The 12,460-nt window shown below is 48.8% G+C and overlaps 1 protein-coding gene across 1 annotated transcript in view; it reads left to right on the top strand.

The window, feature by feature from the left end:
• CACNA1C (calcium voltage-gated channel subunit alpha1 C) overlaps nt 1-12,460 on the top strand; it is a 348,304-nt gene that overhangs the window by 235,922 nt on the left and 99,922 nt on the right. Inside the window, exons 6-9 of the mRNA XM_075342990.1 lie at nt 6,709-6,864; nt 7,060-7,256; nt 7,800-7,903; nt 11,839-12,011. Of these exons, the coding sequence (XP_075199105.1) occupies nt 6,709-6,864; nt 7,060-7,256; nt 7,800-7,903; nt 11,839-12,011 (630 nt within the window). The remainder of the gene's footprint in view (nt 1-6,708; nt 6,865-7,059; nt 7,257-7,799; nt 7,904-11,838; nt 12,012-12,460) is intronic.

Raw genomic sequence — 12,460 nt, 5'->3', positions numbered from 1 at the left:
TTCTGCCCGTGCCAAGCTTTGCCCGCTGCTGATGACAGACATGCCATCGTTTAGCTGCGGGCTCGCATCCAACTTTTTAGCTTTTTTTTTTCTTTAAAACCTCCATTATCGTCAGGCGCTGCGGAAGCGGCTCCCGATCCGGCCTCGGTTCCCAGAGACTTCTAGCGACATGTGCTAAATTGGCAGCGAAATCATCATCTGTGCGGCTCATAACACTCAGCGTAATGTACGGCACGGAGAACGGCTCCGTAAATCTCCGGCAAAACTCCACCGGACAGATTGTCCTCAGCAGATGGCGGAAGATGAAGGGCTCGAGAAGTAATACAGGGATCTGCGGCTTACGTCTTGGCCGCACATTGACGATTCATTGGTAGAAAGCTCCGGCCACCATAAATCTGAGTCCTGGGGTCAAACCTAGCTATAAAAATATGGGGTACCCTGGCAGGGTCGGACTGGGGTGTCTGGGGCCCACCAGGGAAATTGACTCCAGGGGCCCACCTTACAGCGATATGCAAATACCTATTGGCTGTTATCCCCGTTATAGTGGAGCGCTGACTGTAAAGCACAGCCGGCTCCTGCACGTCTCCTGTGCACCATAACTGGGATGTACAATTACAGTAGTTCGCGGTGCAGGGTCTTTGGTGACAAGTTATCACCGATGTTGTTCGGTAGGTGATGTTATTGATCAGTAGACTCTGACCAGTGGAAATCGCACCGATCGGAAGATTGGGGAACTTTTAACCCTGACAGGGCACTTGTATCCCCATTATACAATGCAGCGGCACCGGTGCGGTGTGTGACCATGTACCGCCCCAGCAGCGGTGGAAGCGCTCAGATCCGGGTGTCGCTACTCGTGTCTCAAGGGGCTCAGGGTCACTCTAAAATGTGATGGGGGGTTATTTACAGGGGATTAGATAGTTTGTGCGGTAATAGGGAGTACCACCGCTGCCGTTGGGAGTACTCGGCGTGATGGAGTGGGACAGCCAGATGACGTTACCCACCACGGGTAGGGGAAGACCCCGGACTCTGGATGGTGGGGTGCAGGGGGGAGCACAGACTCGCTGATAGCAGGGGATGATCAGGTACTCACTCAGAAGGAAAGCAGACACTGACAACGTAGTAAACCAAGTCTCTGGGTGCCGCTGCCCTCTTGGGGGAGCTCGTCCGGGTCCCATCCCCTGCAGCACCGCCTGATGGTCCGGAGCCTGCCTCCGTGCACAGATTTTAGTAGTGTCCAAGTGGCCTGTAAGCTTGAAGCTGTCCGGGTCCCGCTCCCCACTTTTTGGTGTGAAAGAGCTGTGCTCTCAGGAGCTCACACTTGGGATTTCAGTGGGCTGCTTTAGTTGGAAAGACCTATCCCCCTCGTTGCGCTAGTGCCCTCGATTTCTGAGCTTCGTGGGGACAGTCCATAAAGGCCCTGTCCTCTGCAGGTTAATTGCCCGGTTGCTTGAAGCCTCTCCCTGACCTAGGGTCCAGTACCCCGACGTGCTTTTGGACCCAGACCGGCTATTGTACTCCTAGACTAAGTCAGGCACCCAGTCCCAATATCCCGCGACTGGGTCTCCGACTCCTCCGGGTCCAGACCACCGTCTGCAACCCAATCTTCTCCTCCCCTGGGAGCTCCAACTCCCAGCTTCCTCACACTTTGCTCCCCTGGAACCGACTGATTTGTCACCTCCCTGCCTGACCCCTAGGTGGGCGGCCCTATTCTAGTTTAGCAGCCCACTGGTGTGCCTGACAGGGTGTGGTGCGAGATGTGATTGGGATTTTTGGACGCTGATGGAGGCAGTGCTGCAAGTTGGGAACCCAAAACCAAGAGGGGTTGAGTCCTGCACCAGGAGATAAAGAGCGTGCAGTACCCTGTGACGACCTGACTAGTCCAGGGGCGTCACAACCGCAGCTCCATTCACCTCTTTGGGGTGGTCAGAAAAAGCCAAGCCCAGCGCTCGCAGCCACTGAGGGAAGGAATAAGTCAGGGGTCGAGTCACACGAGAGCTCCAGTGTAACGGGGACAAAAGCTGCACATTGTACAGATCAGTGCAGGTCCCAGCAATCTCACCCCACTGATGAATACATGCATACACTAAGGCTGAAGGGAGACCTTATGTCCATCCAGTCCGGCCTATTGTTAGTGCCGCTGTTGTGCAGGGTTGAACCAGGGGAAGGCAAAAACCCACAGCATAGAAGCCAATTTTCTTCATAGGGAAAAAAATGATTTCCCGACTCCTAAGCTGGGTCACCTCTCTACCTGTAAAGCCTCCATTTCTCTTCATTCAGTGAGTCGGCCATCGCCACTTCCTCAGGAAGAGCCTTCCAGAGCCTCACTGCTCTTACCGTGAAGAACCCTCTTCTATCCTGGTGCAGAAATGTTCTTTCCTCCAAACGAAGAGAATGCCCCCTTGTTCATTAAGTTATCACTTATCCTTAGGCCACGTTCACACGTTCAGTATTTGGTCAGTATCCGACATCAGTATTTGTAGCCAAAATCCAGAAGTGGTGCCCGTGTTTCTATTACTTTTACTCTGATTTTACCGCTCCTGGTTTTGGCTACAAACATTGAGGTTAAAAACTCACCAAATACTGACCTCAGTCAGTAAATATTTGCTGCTGTGTAATAATCACAGGACAGGGAGGGGTTAAATGTTCAAGTATGTAATCTCTATTGGAAATAAAGAATCTTCCCCATATTGATATCAGAGAGAAAAAGTGACCTCCATACACTACACAATCCACTATATCAAGACCAATTATACCACATACAAGGCAGAAATACCGCCACACCATGACCAGATCACATAGTGACCGAATAATACCACATACAAGGGAGAAATACTGCAACACTATGACCAGACCACATATTACCACCACACAGTGACCAAATGCAACCAATCACATACAAGGAAGAAATACCGCCAGACCGTGACCAGACCACAGTGACCAAATAATACCACAAACAAGAAAGAAATACCACCATACTGTGACCAGATCACATATTAACACCACATGGTGATCAAATACAACCACATACAAGGGTCAAATGCCAACACTCCATGACTAGCTAACATCGTAACCGAAAACTACAATAATAATCATGAATAAAAACCACAATACTAATAATAATAATAATAATAATATTACCATCACTGCCATTATACACCGGAGCTCTGTATATAGTGTCAGTGTACAGGTAATACAGTCATCACTAGCGATATTATACACAGAAGCTCTCTATATAGTGTATAGGCAATACAGTGATCACCAGCGACATAATACACAGAAGTTCTGTATATAGTGTATAGGTAATACAGTGATCACCAGCGATATTATACACAGGAGCTCTGTATATAGTGTATAGGTAATATAGTGATCACCAGCGATATTATACACAGGAGCTCTGTATATAGTGTATAGGTAATACAGTGATCACCAGCGAAATAATACACAGGAGCTCTGTATATAGTGTATAGGTAATGCAGTGATCACCAGCGACATAATACACAGGAGCTCTGTATACAGTGTATAGGTAATACAGTGATCACCAGCGACATTATACACAGAAGCTCTCTATATAGTGTATAGGTAATACAGTGATCACCAGCGACATTATACACAGGAGCTCTGTAGATAGTGTATAGGTAATACAGTGATCACCAGCAACATTATACACAGGAGCTCTGTATATAGTGTATAGGTAATACAGTGATCACCATCGACATAATACACAGGAGCTCTGTATACAGTGTATAGGTAATACAGTGATCACCAGCAACATAATACACAGGAGCTCTGTATATAGTGTATAGGTAATACAGTGATCACCAGCGACATTATACACAGGAGCTCTGTATACAGTGTATAGGTAATACAGTGATCACCAGCAACATTATACACAGGAGCTCTGTATATAGTGTATAGGTAATACAGTGATCACCAGCGACATTATACACAGGAGCTCTGTATATAGTGTATAGGTAATACAGTGATCACCAGCGACATAATACAGAGGAGCTCTGTATATAGTGTATAGGTAATACAGTGATCACCAGCGACATAATACAGAGGAGCTGTGTATATAGTGTATAGTGTGTGTACATGTAATACACTGACTTACCAGTGACGTCTCTAGCTGACGTTATTCATCTTCGCTTTTCTTCTTCATCCGTTGCTGACCGCGATCACTTCTTCCTGCCATGACGCGACTCTGCAGAAAATAACACACAGGCACCTATAACCGATCACTCTCAGAACATTCCTCACTTTTTTCCCAATTTCTACACTATGTCAGACTTTTGTTTCCCCATGGAAGACAGAATCCTCAAAATTAAATTATATTTCATCAGTAATAATGTCCTTTAATTTGCCCCTACAGTAATTATCTCTACGATTTGCCAACATAAACCAATAATGTATGTTCCTTGTTCTGGCCCCATATAGTAATAATGTCCCCAATCCTGGCCACCTTTATTTAATAATGTTTCCCATCCTAGACCCCTATATTCCCCCATATTGGGCCCCTATGTTCCTCCGTCTCAGGCCCCTAAACTGCCATATCCATTCAGAGAGGGAGGAGCAAAAAGATTTTTCTCACCTCCCCGGCGTCCTCTTGTGGCTTCATATCCGGCGCGGTCAAATGTCCACCCCACCCATCTCAGGCCGTGCACAGACGTCAGAGTGTGGCGCATAGCAGTCATGTTAAAAGATGTGAGGCACACAGACATGCACACACATTGACACATGCACACACATTGACACATGCACACACATTGACACATGCACACATACGCAGATGCATTGACATGCACACGTATGTAGACACACATACATGCAAACACGCACATAAGTAGACATACACAGACACTCAGATAAATGCATGCAGACAGGCACACTCATGCAGATAAGAACACACTCATACGTATGTAAACACACAGGCATGAACATGAAGACATGCACACAGACATGAAGACGGGCACACATATGTAGACACAGAAATGTGCACATACACACATGCATGCTTACATACGTAGACACAAAGACAAATGTCCTTGCTGACACACACAGACAGGCACACGTACATATAGGCAGACACATAGACATGCACTGGACACAGAAAAATGTACACACATGCAGACAAGTGCACGTAGACAGACATATGCACATGTTCATACAGACACGCACATGAACGCAGACATGCACACATATATGAAAACGCAGACAGACGCACACATACACACATGCAGAAAACCGCAGCCAGGCACCTGCATGCACACAGACACATATATGTAGAAATGCAGACACATGCACAAGAATGAACACAAGCACAGACACAAGCATGCACATACATGTAGTCACATACATGCACACAGAATACAGTCAGGCTCATGCACAGACAAGCAAAAATACATAGACACAAGCACACGCATGCACAGACATGCAGAAGAACGCAGAAAGGCACTACACTAATGTACACACACACACAGATTATACTCATTTATACAAAAAAGTCATATAAACAGACCTATTTATACACACACATTAGAGCAGTTCTTCCCTTCCCCCGGCTGGTCTCTGGTCCGGCCTGCAGGCTTCACTGATGATCCTCTCTGGAGGGAAGTGGCAGTGCTGAGTGCAGGGCGCGCTGACTGACGTCACAGTTAGCAGACGCGGCAGCATCTATTAACTGTGACATGGTCGGGGCGGCACACGAACACTAGAAGGCGCAGTGCAGCCCCGGCCGACATGTAAAAAAGCAGCTCCACAACCTCAGCACTGCCTCTGGTGGAGCCGCCCGCCGCTCTAGCACAGCTGCCAGGGGCCCCGACACTGCCGCCCGGGGCCCCGACACTGCCGCTGGCACAGCCGCCCGGGGCCCCGACACTGCCGCTGGCACAGTCGCCTGTGGGGCCCGACACTGCCGCTTGCACATCCGCCCGGGGCCCCGACACTGCCACTGGCAAAGCCGCCTGGGGGCCCTAGCCCTGCCAGCGGTTACCAGCCTGGGGCCCTATGTGAAGCATGTGGGGAGGGGGGCCGTTAGGAACCGGGGAATTCCCCGACACCCCGGTGGCCCACACCGACCCTGTATCCTGGTACATAAAACCCATGGCCTGTCCATAGGCTGGGGTCTGACTCTACTAAATAGCCACCTGCTTATCAGGCACAGCGCCATCTTTTGTGTAGTGGTCAGGCTTGGTATTGCAGCATGGCGCTGTGCTGATAATCAGAAGGGGGTGCAGTTTGCTGGAGTCAGATCGGATATTGATGGGCTCTCCAAGGCAATTCTGGACAATGCCCTTTAACAACGTGACCCCTAGACTTCCCCGACGAGCCGAGGTGCCCTGTAGCCTTGGTGCAGATATTACACAGCACGGCATCCTACATTCACAGACGTCGTCTTCTTATCTCATCCTTTGGAGACGTCTATCCATCATCCCACGACTATTATGTGTAATTAAAGCGCTTTCCCTGGAGACGTTGATTGTGACGAGCGTCTCATGCAGAAGCGAGAGGAGTTTGTCACATGGTAGCGGAGGTTTGGCTACGTTCACACTGGATTTGGTATCACTTCCCGGTGTGTATGTAACGCTGGTCCTTCTGCCCAAGATCTATGTCTGTCTGTAAATATAAGGCCACGACGTTAGTTTCGGACTTGTGGATAAATCTCCTGCTTTTGTGCGGACGCTACATAGACGACGTTTTTTCTCTCTGCAGGTCTTCAGGTGGTGCTGAACTCCATCATCAAGGCCATGGTTCCCCTGCTGCACATCGCGCTGCTCGTCCTGTTCGTCATCATCATCTACGCCATCATCGGCCTGGAGCTGTTTATGGGCAAAATGCACAAAACCTGCTACTTCCTGACCAACAAAGGTGAAATCTCAGATTATCGCCCCCACCAGAGGGCGCCCCCGTCCAGACAGGAGTGCAAATGTCTCTGAAGGTTTGCTGCAATGTATCAGTGCAGGGAACTGTATCAGTCCGGGGTCCTGGATACAATGTAACAACCCATCAGTCCCCATCTTGTCACATTTCTGGTGTTTTATATCCTCTTTCGGCATTTTTCAGAAGTTCCCGCAGAAGAGGAGCCGTCGCCCTGCGCTCTCAATAGCAATAACGGACGGCACTGTCCTAACGGGTCCATGTGCGAGTCCGGGTGGGACGGCCCTAAGCACGGCATCACCAATTTCGACAACTTTGCATTCGCCATGCTGACTGTCTTCCAGTGCATTACCATGGAGGGATGGACGGACGTGTTATACTGGGTAGGTGCCTGGCTCCCGGGACGGTGCCTTTCCCATGCAGGACGGCCGGTGGCCATTTCCCAGGGTCCGGTTATTGCCGCGTTACCACAGTTTTCTGCTGTATCCGGGAGGAGACAAGGTTTCCTTTTGTATCTCACATTTCACGTCTGAATTCATCTCGTGGCCCTCGGGGCCTAAAGGGAAACGTCCAATTCATCAACCGTGTCTTCATTTTGTGCCGGGCCCCAAGTTCAGGGTCAGTGGGGGCGAAGCCACTGCTAAAACTTTGAAGAGGGATTTCCGGAGGCTCAGGGAGATGAAAGCGCCTATAAATAGCGGCTCTTGTGAGAAACGGGGGGCGCGGATGTTACCCCCGTATCTTCTGCACCCCCATCCATTATAGAGGGAGCTGTCAGCGAGTCAGCTGCTCCCTGTGCTGATATACATGGAGATATAGGGTGGGAAGGAATACCGGCCATGTCTCCACTCACATCCAGAGCTGCATTCATAAATCTCCTGGCTTCCCACACATATAGTAACTGTCTCCTCTTTTCCTCTCTTTAGATGCAGGATGCCATGGGGTATGAGCTGCCGTGCATTTACTTCGTCAGCCTCGTCATTTTCGGATCGTTTTTCGTACTCAACCTGGTTCTCGGTGTGTTGAGTGGGTAAGACGCTGCCACGTTCTCTAATCATAGCCACAGATGTCACAGGCCACAAATGGAGGACGCTGGAGTAAGGAGCGTATTCACCTGGCACCGCTCACCCCCGACGTCTATAGACTCAAGGGCGCGGGGCACCGGACCAGGCACAAGCTCAGGGCAGATTCTGCAGGATTCAGAGCTAACATTGTCCAGCATTGTCCTTACTGGTTCAGTGTCACTTTCTTCTGAATAGTGAGTGCAGCTCTGGAGTATAATACAGGAGGTAACGCAGGGTCAGTAATGTAATGTATGTACACAGTGACTGCACCAGCAGAATAGTGAGTGCAGCTCTGGAGTATAATACAGGAGGTAACTCAGGGTCAGTAATGTAATGTATGTACACAGTGACTGCACCAGCAGAATAGTGAGTGCAGCTCTGGAGTATAATACAGGAGGTAACTCAGGGTCAGTAATGTAATGTATGTACACAGTGACTGCACCAGCAGAATAGTGAGTGCAGCTCTGGAGTATAATACAGAAGGTTACTCAGGATCAGTAATGTATGTACACACTGACTGCACCAGCAGAATAGTGAGTGCAGCTCTGCAGTATAATACAGGAGGTAACTCAGGATCAGTAATGTAATGTATGTACACAGTGACTGCACCAGCAGAATAGTGAGTGCAGCTCTGGAGTATAATACAGGAGGTAACTCAGGGTCAGTAATGTAATGTATGTACACAGTGACTGCACCAGCAGAATAGTGAGTGCAGCTCTGGAGATTAATACAGGAGGTAACTCAGGGTCAGTAATGTAATGTATGTACACAGTGACTGCACCAGCAGAATAGTGAGTGCAGCTCTGGAGTATAATACAGGAGAACTCAGGATCAGAAATGTATGTACACAGTGACTGCACCAGCAGAATAGTGAGTGCAGCTCTGGAGTATAATACAGGAGGTAACTCAGGATCAGTAATGTATGTACACAGTGACTGCACCAGCAGAATAGTGAGTGCAGCTCTGGAGTATAATACAGGAGGTAACTCAGGATCAGTAATGTAATGTACAGTAGGGAAAAAAAGTACTTAGTCAGCCACCAATTGTGCAAATTCTCCCACTTAAAAGATGAGATTTGCCTGTAATTGGCATCATAAGTGACCACAATTATGAGAGACAAAATGAGAAAACAAATCCAGAAAATCCCCGCGTCTGATTTTATTTGCAAATTATGGTGGAAAATAAGTATTTAGTCACCTAAAAACATGCAAGATTTCTGTCTCTCACAGACCTGTAACTTCTTCTGTAAAAGGCTCCTCTGTCCTCCACTCATTACCTGTAGTAATGGCTCCTGTTCGATTTTGTGATCAGTATAAAAGACCCCTGTCCAGAACCTCAAACAGTCACACTCCAAACTGGAGTGAAGACCAAAGAGCTGTCAAAGGACACCAGAAACAACATTGTAGTCCTGCACCAGGCTGGGGAGACTGAATCTGCAATAGGCAAGCAGCTTGGTGGGAGCAATAATAAGAAAATGGAAGACATACAAGACCACTGATAATTTCACTCGATCTGGGGTTCCATGCAAGATCTCACCCCGTGGGGTTAAAATGATCACAAGAACGGTGAGCAAAAATCCCAGATCCACACAGGGGGACCTAGTGAATCACCTGCATAGAGCTGGGACCACCGTAACAAAGGCTACCATCAGTAACACACTACGCCAGCAGGGACTGAGATCCTACAGTGCCTGACTTGTTCCCCTGCTTAAGCCAGTACATGGCTGGGTCCGTCTGAAGTTTGCTAGAGAGAATTTGGATTATCCAGAAGAGTATTGGGAGAATGTCATATGATGAAACCAAAGTAGAACTGTTTGGTAGAAACATAACTCGTCGTGTTTGGAGGAGACAGAATGCTGAGTTGCATCCAAAGAACACCATACCTACTGTGAAGCATGGGGGTGGCAACATCATGCTTTGGGGCTGTTTCTCTGCAAAGAGACCAGGACGACTGATCCGTGTACATGAAAGAATGAATGAGGCCATGTATCGTGAGATTCTGAGTTCAAACCTCTTTCCATCAGTAAGGGCATTGAAGATGAAACATGGCTGGGTCTTTCAGAATGATAATGATCCCAAGCACACCGCCAGGGCAACGAAAGAGTGGCTTCATAAGAAGCACATGAAGGTCCGGGAGTGGCCTAGCCAGTCTCCAGATCTCAACCCCATAGAAAACCTTTGGAGGAAGTTGAAAGTCCATGTTGCCTAGTGACAGGCCCAAAACATCACTGCTCTAGAGGAGATCTGCATGGAGGACTGGGCCAACATACAACCAACAGTGTGTGCCAACCTTGTGAAGACTTACAGAAAACGCTTGACCTCTGTCATTGCCAATAAAGGATATAACAAATTATTGAGTTCAACTTTTGCTATTGACCAAACACTTATTTTCCACCGTAATTTGCAAATAAAATCTTACAAAATCAGACGCGGTGATTTTCTGGATTTGTTTTCTCATTTTGTCTCTCATAGTTGTGGTCACCTCTGATGTCACTTACAGGCAAATCTCATCTTTATAAGGGGGAGAACGAGCACAATTGGGGGCTGAATAATGACTTTTATTCCCCACTGTATATACATAGTGACTGCACCAGCAGAATAGTGAGTGCAGCTCTGGAGTATAATACAGGAGGTAACTCAGGATCAGTAATGTAATGTATGTACACAGTGACTGCACCAGCAGAATAGTGAGTGCAGCTCTGGAGTATAATACAGGAGGTAACTCAGGATCAGTAATGTATGTACACAGTGACTGCACCAGCAGAATAGTGAGTGCAGCTCTGGAGTATAATACTGGAGGTAACTCAGGATCAGTAATGTATGTTCACAGTGACTGCACCAGCAGAATAGTGAGTGCAGCTCTGGAGTATAATACTGGAGGTAACTCAGGATCAGTAATGTATGTTCACAGTGACTATACTGTGTAGATGTGATGCAGTATCTTGCGTTTGGTCTCGGACATAGGCGTTAGATATAGTGACTGCACCGATACAATGACCTTGTCGGACTGTTCACTTTCTGTGCTCGGGTTTTGTGGAGCGCTCAGTGGTCGGAGGCCACGTTTAGCCGGTAATTGTGGTCCCTGTTGTGAAGCATCTTTTTGGTCTCGCTGGTGGTCACCCTGGTTGCCCCCAGTCTTCCCCGTGAGCCGCAGACCCCCCTTCCCTCTCCTCATCAGCTCTTTGTGCGGCTCCCTCCAGTCCTGGCCCTCAGCCCTAGACAGTGGCGCTGGTGATTTGTGTTGCTGGAAATTACAGGTTCGGTGACGGAGACGTGAGCACTCCAGCTCCTGAGCTCCACTTATTATCGCCGTAAGCAGCAGCTGAATGTTTCCTGCCCTTTATCTGGCGCAGATACAATTGCAGCCTTTTCATCTAGTAAATAATGCGCTGAATAAAAATGTTGATGACTGATAATACTCCGAGCCGCGCGACTCCACGGAGCAGGGGGCAGAGGAGGATTCAGGGGGCTCGCCGGAAGAGCTGACAATCCTTCTACATGGTAACGTGTCAGCGATGGATGAACTAGTGGCCAAATTAAGGCATAAAATACCTCTTGTGTTTATTTCAGTAAAAACACATTGTAGCCCCCCGGCGATCCGTGTGGGGTATGCGCAATACTGCTCAGAATAGTGCATCAATTGCTGCCAAGACCTTCCCGGATACTTTGTGTAGGTCTGCTGCCACCCGGTGGACAGAGCTGGTACTGCACAGTCTTATTGTTGAGGCTGGTGGGATCCCAGTGCATGGAGGCTCTATCTGATGGTGGTAATGGGTGGTCTTGGGGAGGGGCCGCCTCAGAGTCTTGTCCGTCCCACGACTTTACCTCCAGGGATGGAGCGCTTTGTGAGTGTTGTGTGTCTGGTACCGCATGTACTAAGCTGCTTCCCTCTGTCTCACCAGGGAGTTTTCTAAGGAGAGGGAGAAGGCGAAGGCTCGGGGCGACTTCCAAAAACTGAGGGAGAAGCAGCAACTGGAAGAAGACTTGAAGGGCTACCTGGACTGGATCACGCAGGCCGAAGATATCGACCCCGAAAATGAAGATGAAGACATCGACGAGGACAAACCCAGAAACAGTCAGTGCTTCTATCACTGCATGCTGTACTCCTGTCACACCCAAAGCTGCATCCAACACCTGGAGCTTATATCCCCGTCCCGCTGTATACACCACACAGCCATACGTCTCCCTGCAGCCTTGTGTGTATCTGAGCTACCAGCGCAGCTTCGGATGTGACTGGAGCATAGTTCACACCTGATTTCCAGCCCTATAACATTGCCCGCTTGCTGCAGCTGCCGGCAGGTGATCAGGAGCCCCCCGCACTGCCTGATAACACGTTACACTAAGGTCTGCTTTGCTGCACGCTGCGGCCGGTGTAGGTGATCAGTAGCCCCCCGCACTGCCTGATAACACGTTACACTAAGGTCTGCTTTGCTGCACGCTGCGGCCGGTGATGCCACCTTGCAGGGTTGGCAGACGGTGGAGTCACGGCCGTGATTTATGAGCCGACCTTCCCTTCCAATGACA

This window comes from Anomaloglossus baeobatrachus, chromosome 4, assembly GCF_048569485.1.
Source record: "Anomaloglossus baeobatrachus isolate aAnoBae1 chromosome 4, aAnoBae1.hap1, whole genome shotgun sequence".
In the NCBI taxonomy this organism is placed as follows: Eukaryota; Metazoa; Chordata; class Amphibia; order Anura; family Aromobatidae; genus Anomaloglossus; species Anomaloglossus baeobatrachus.
This window is presented reverse-complemented; position numbering and strand designations above follow the sequence as displayed.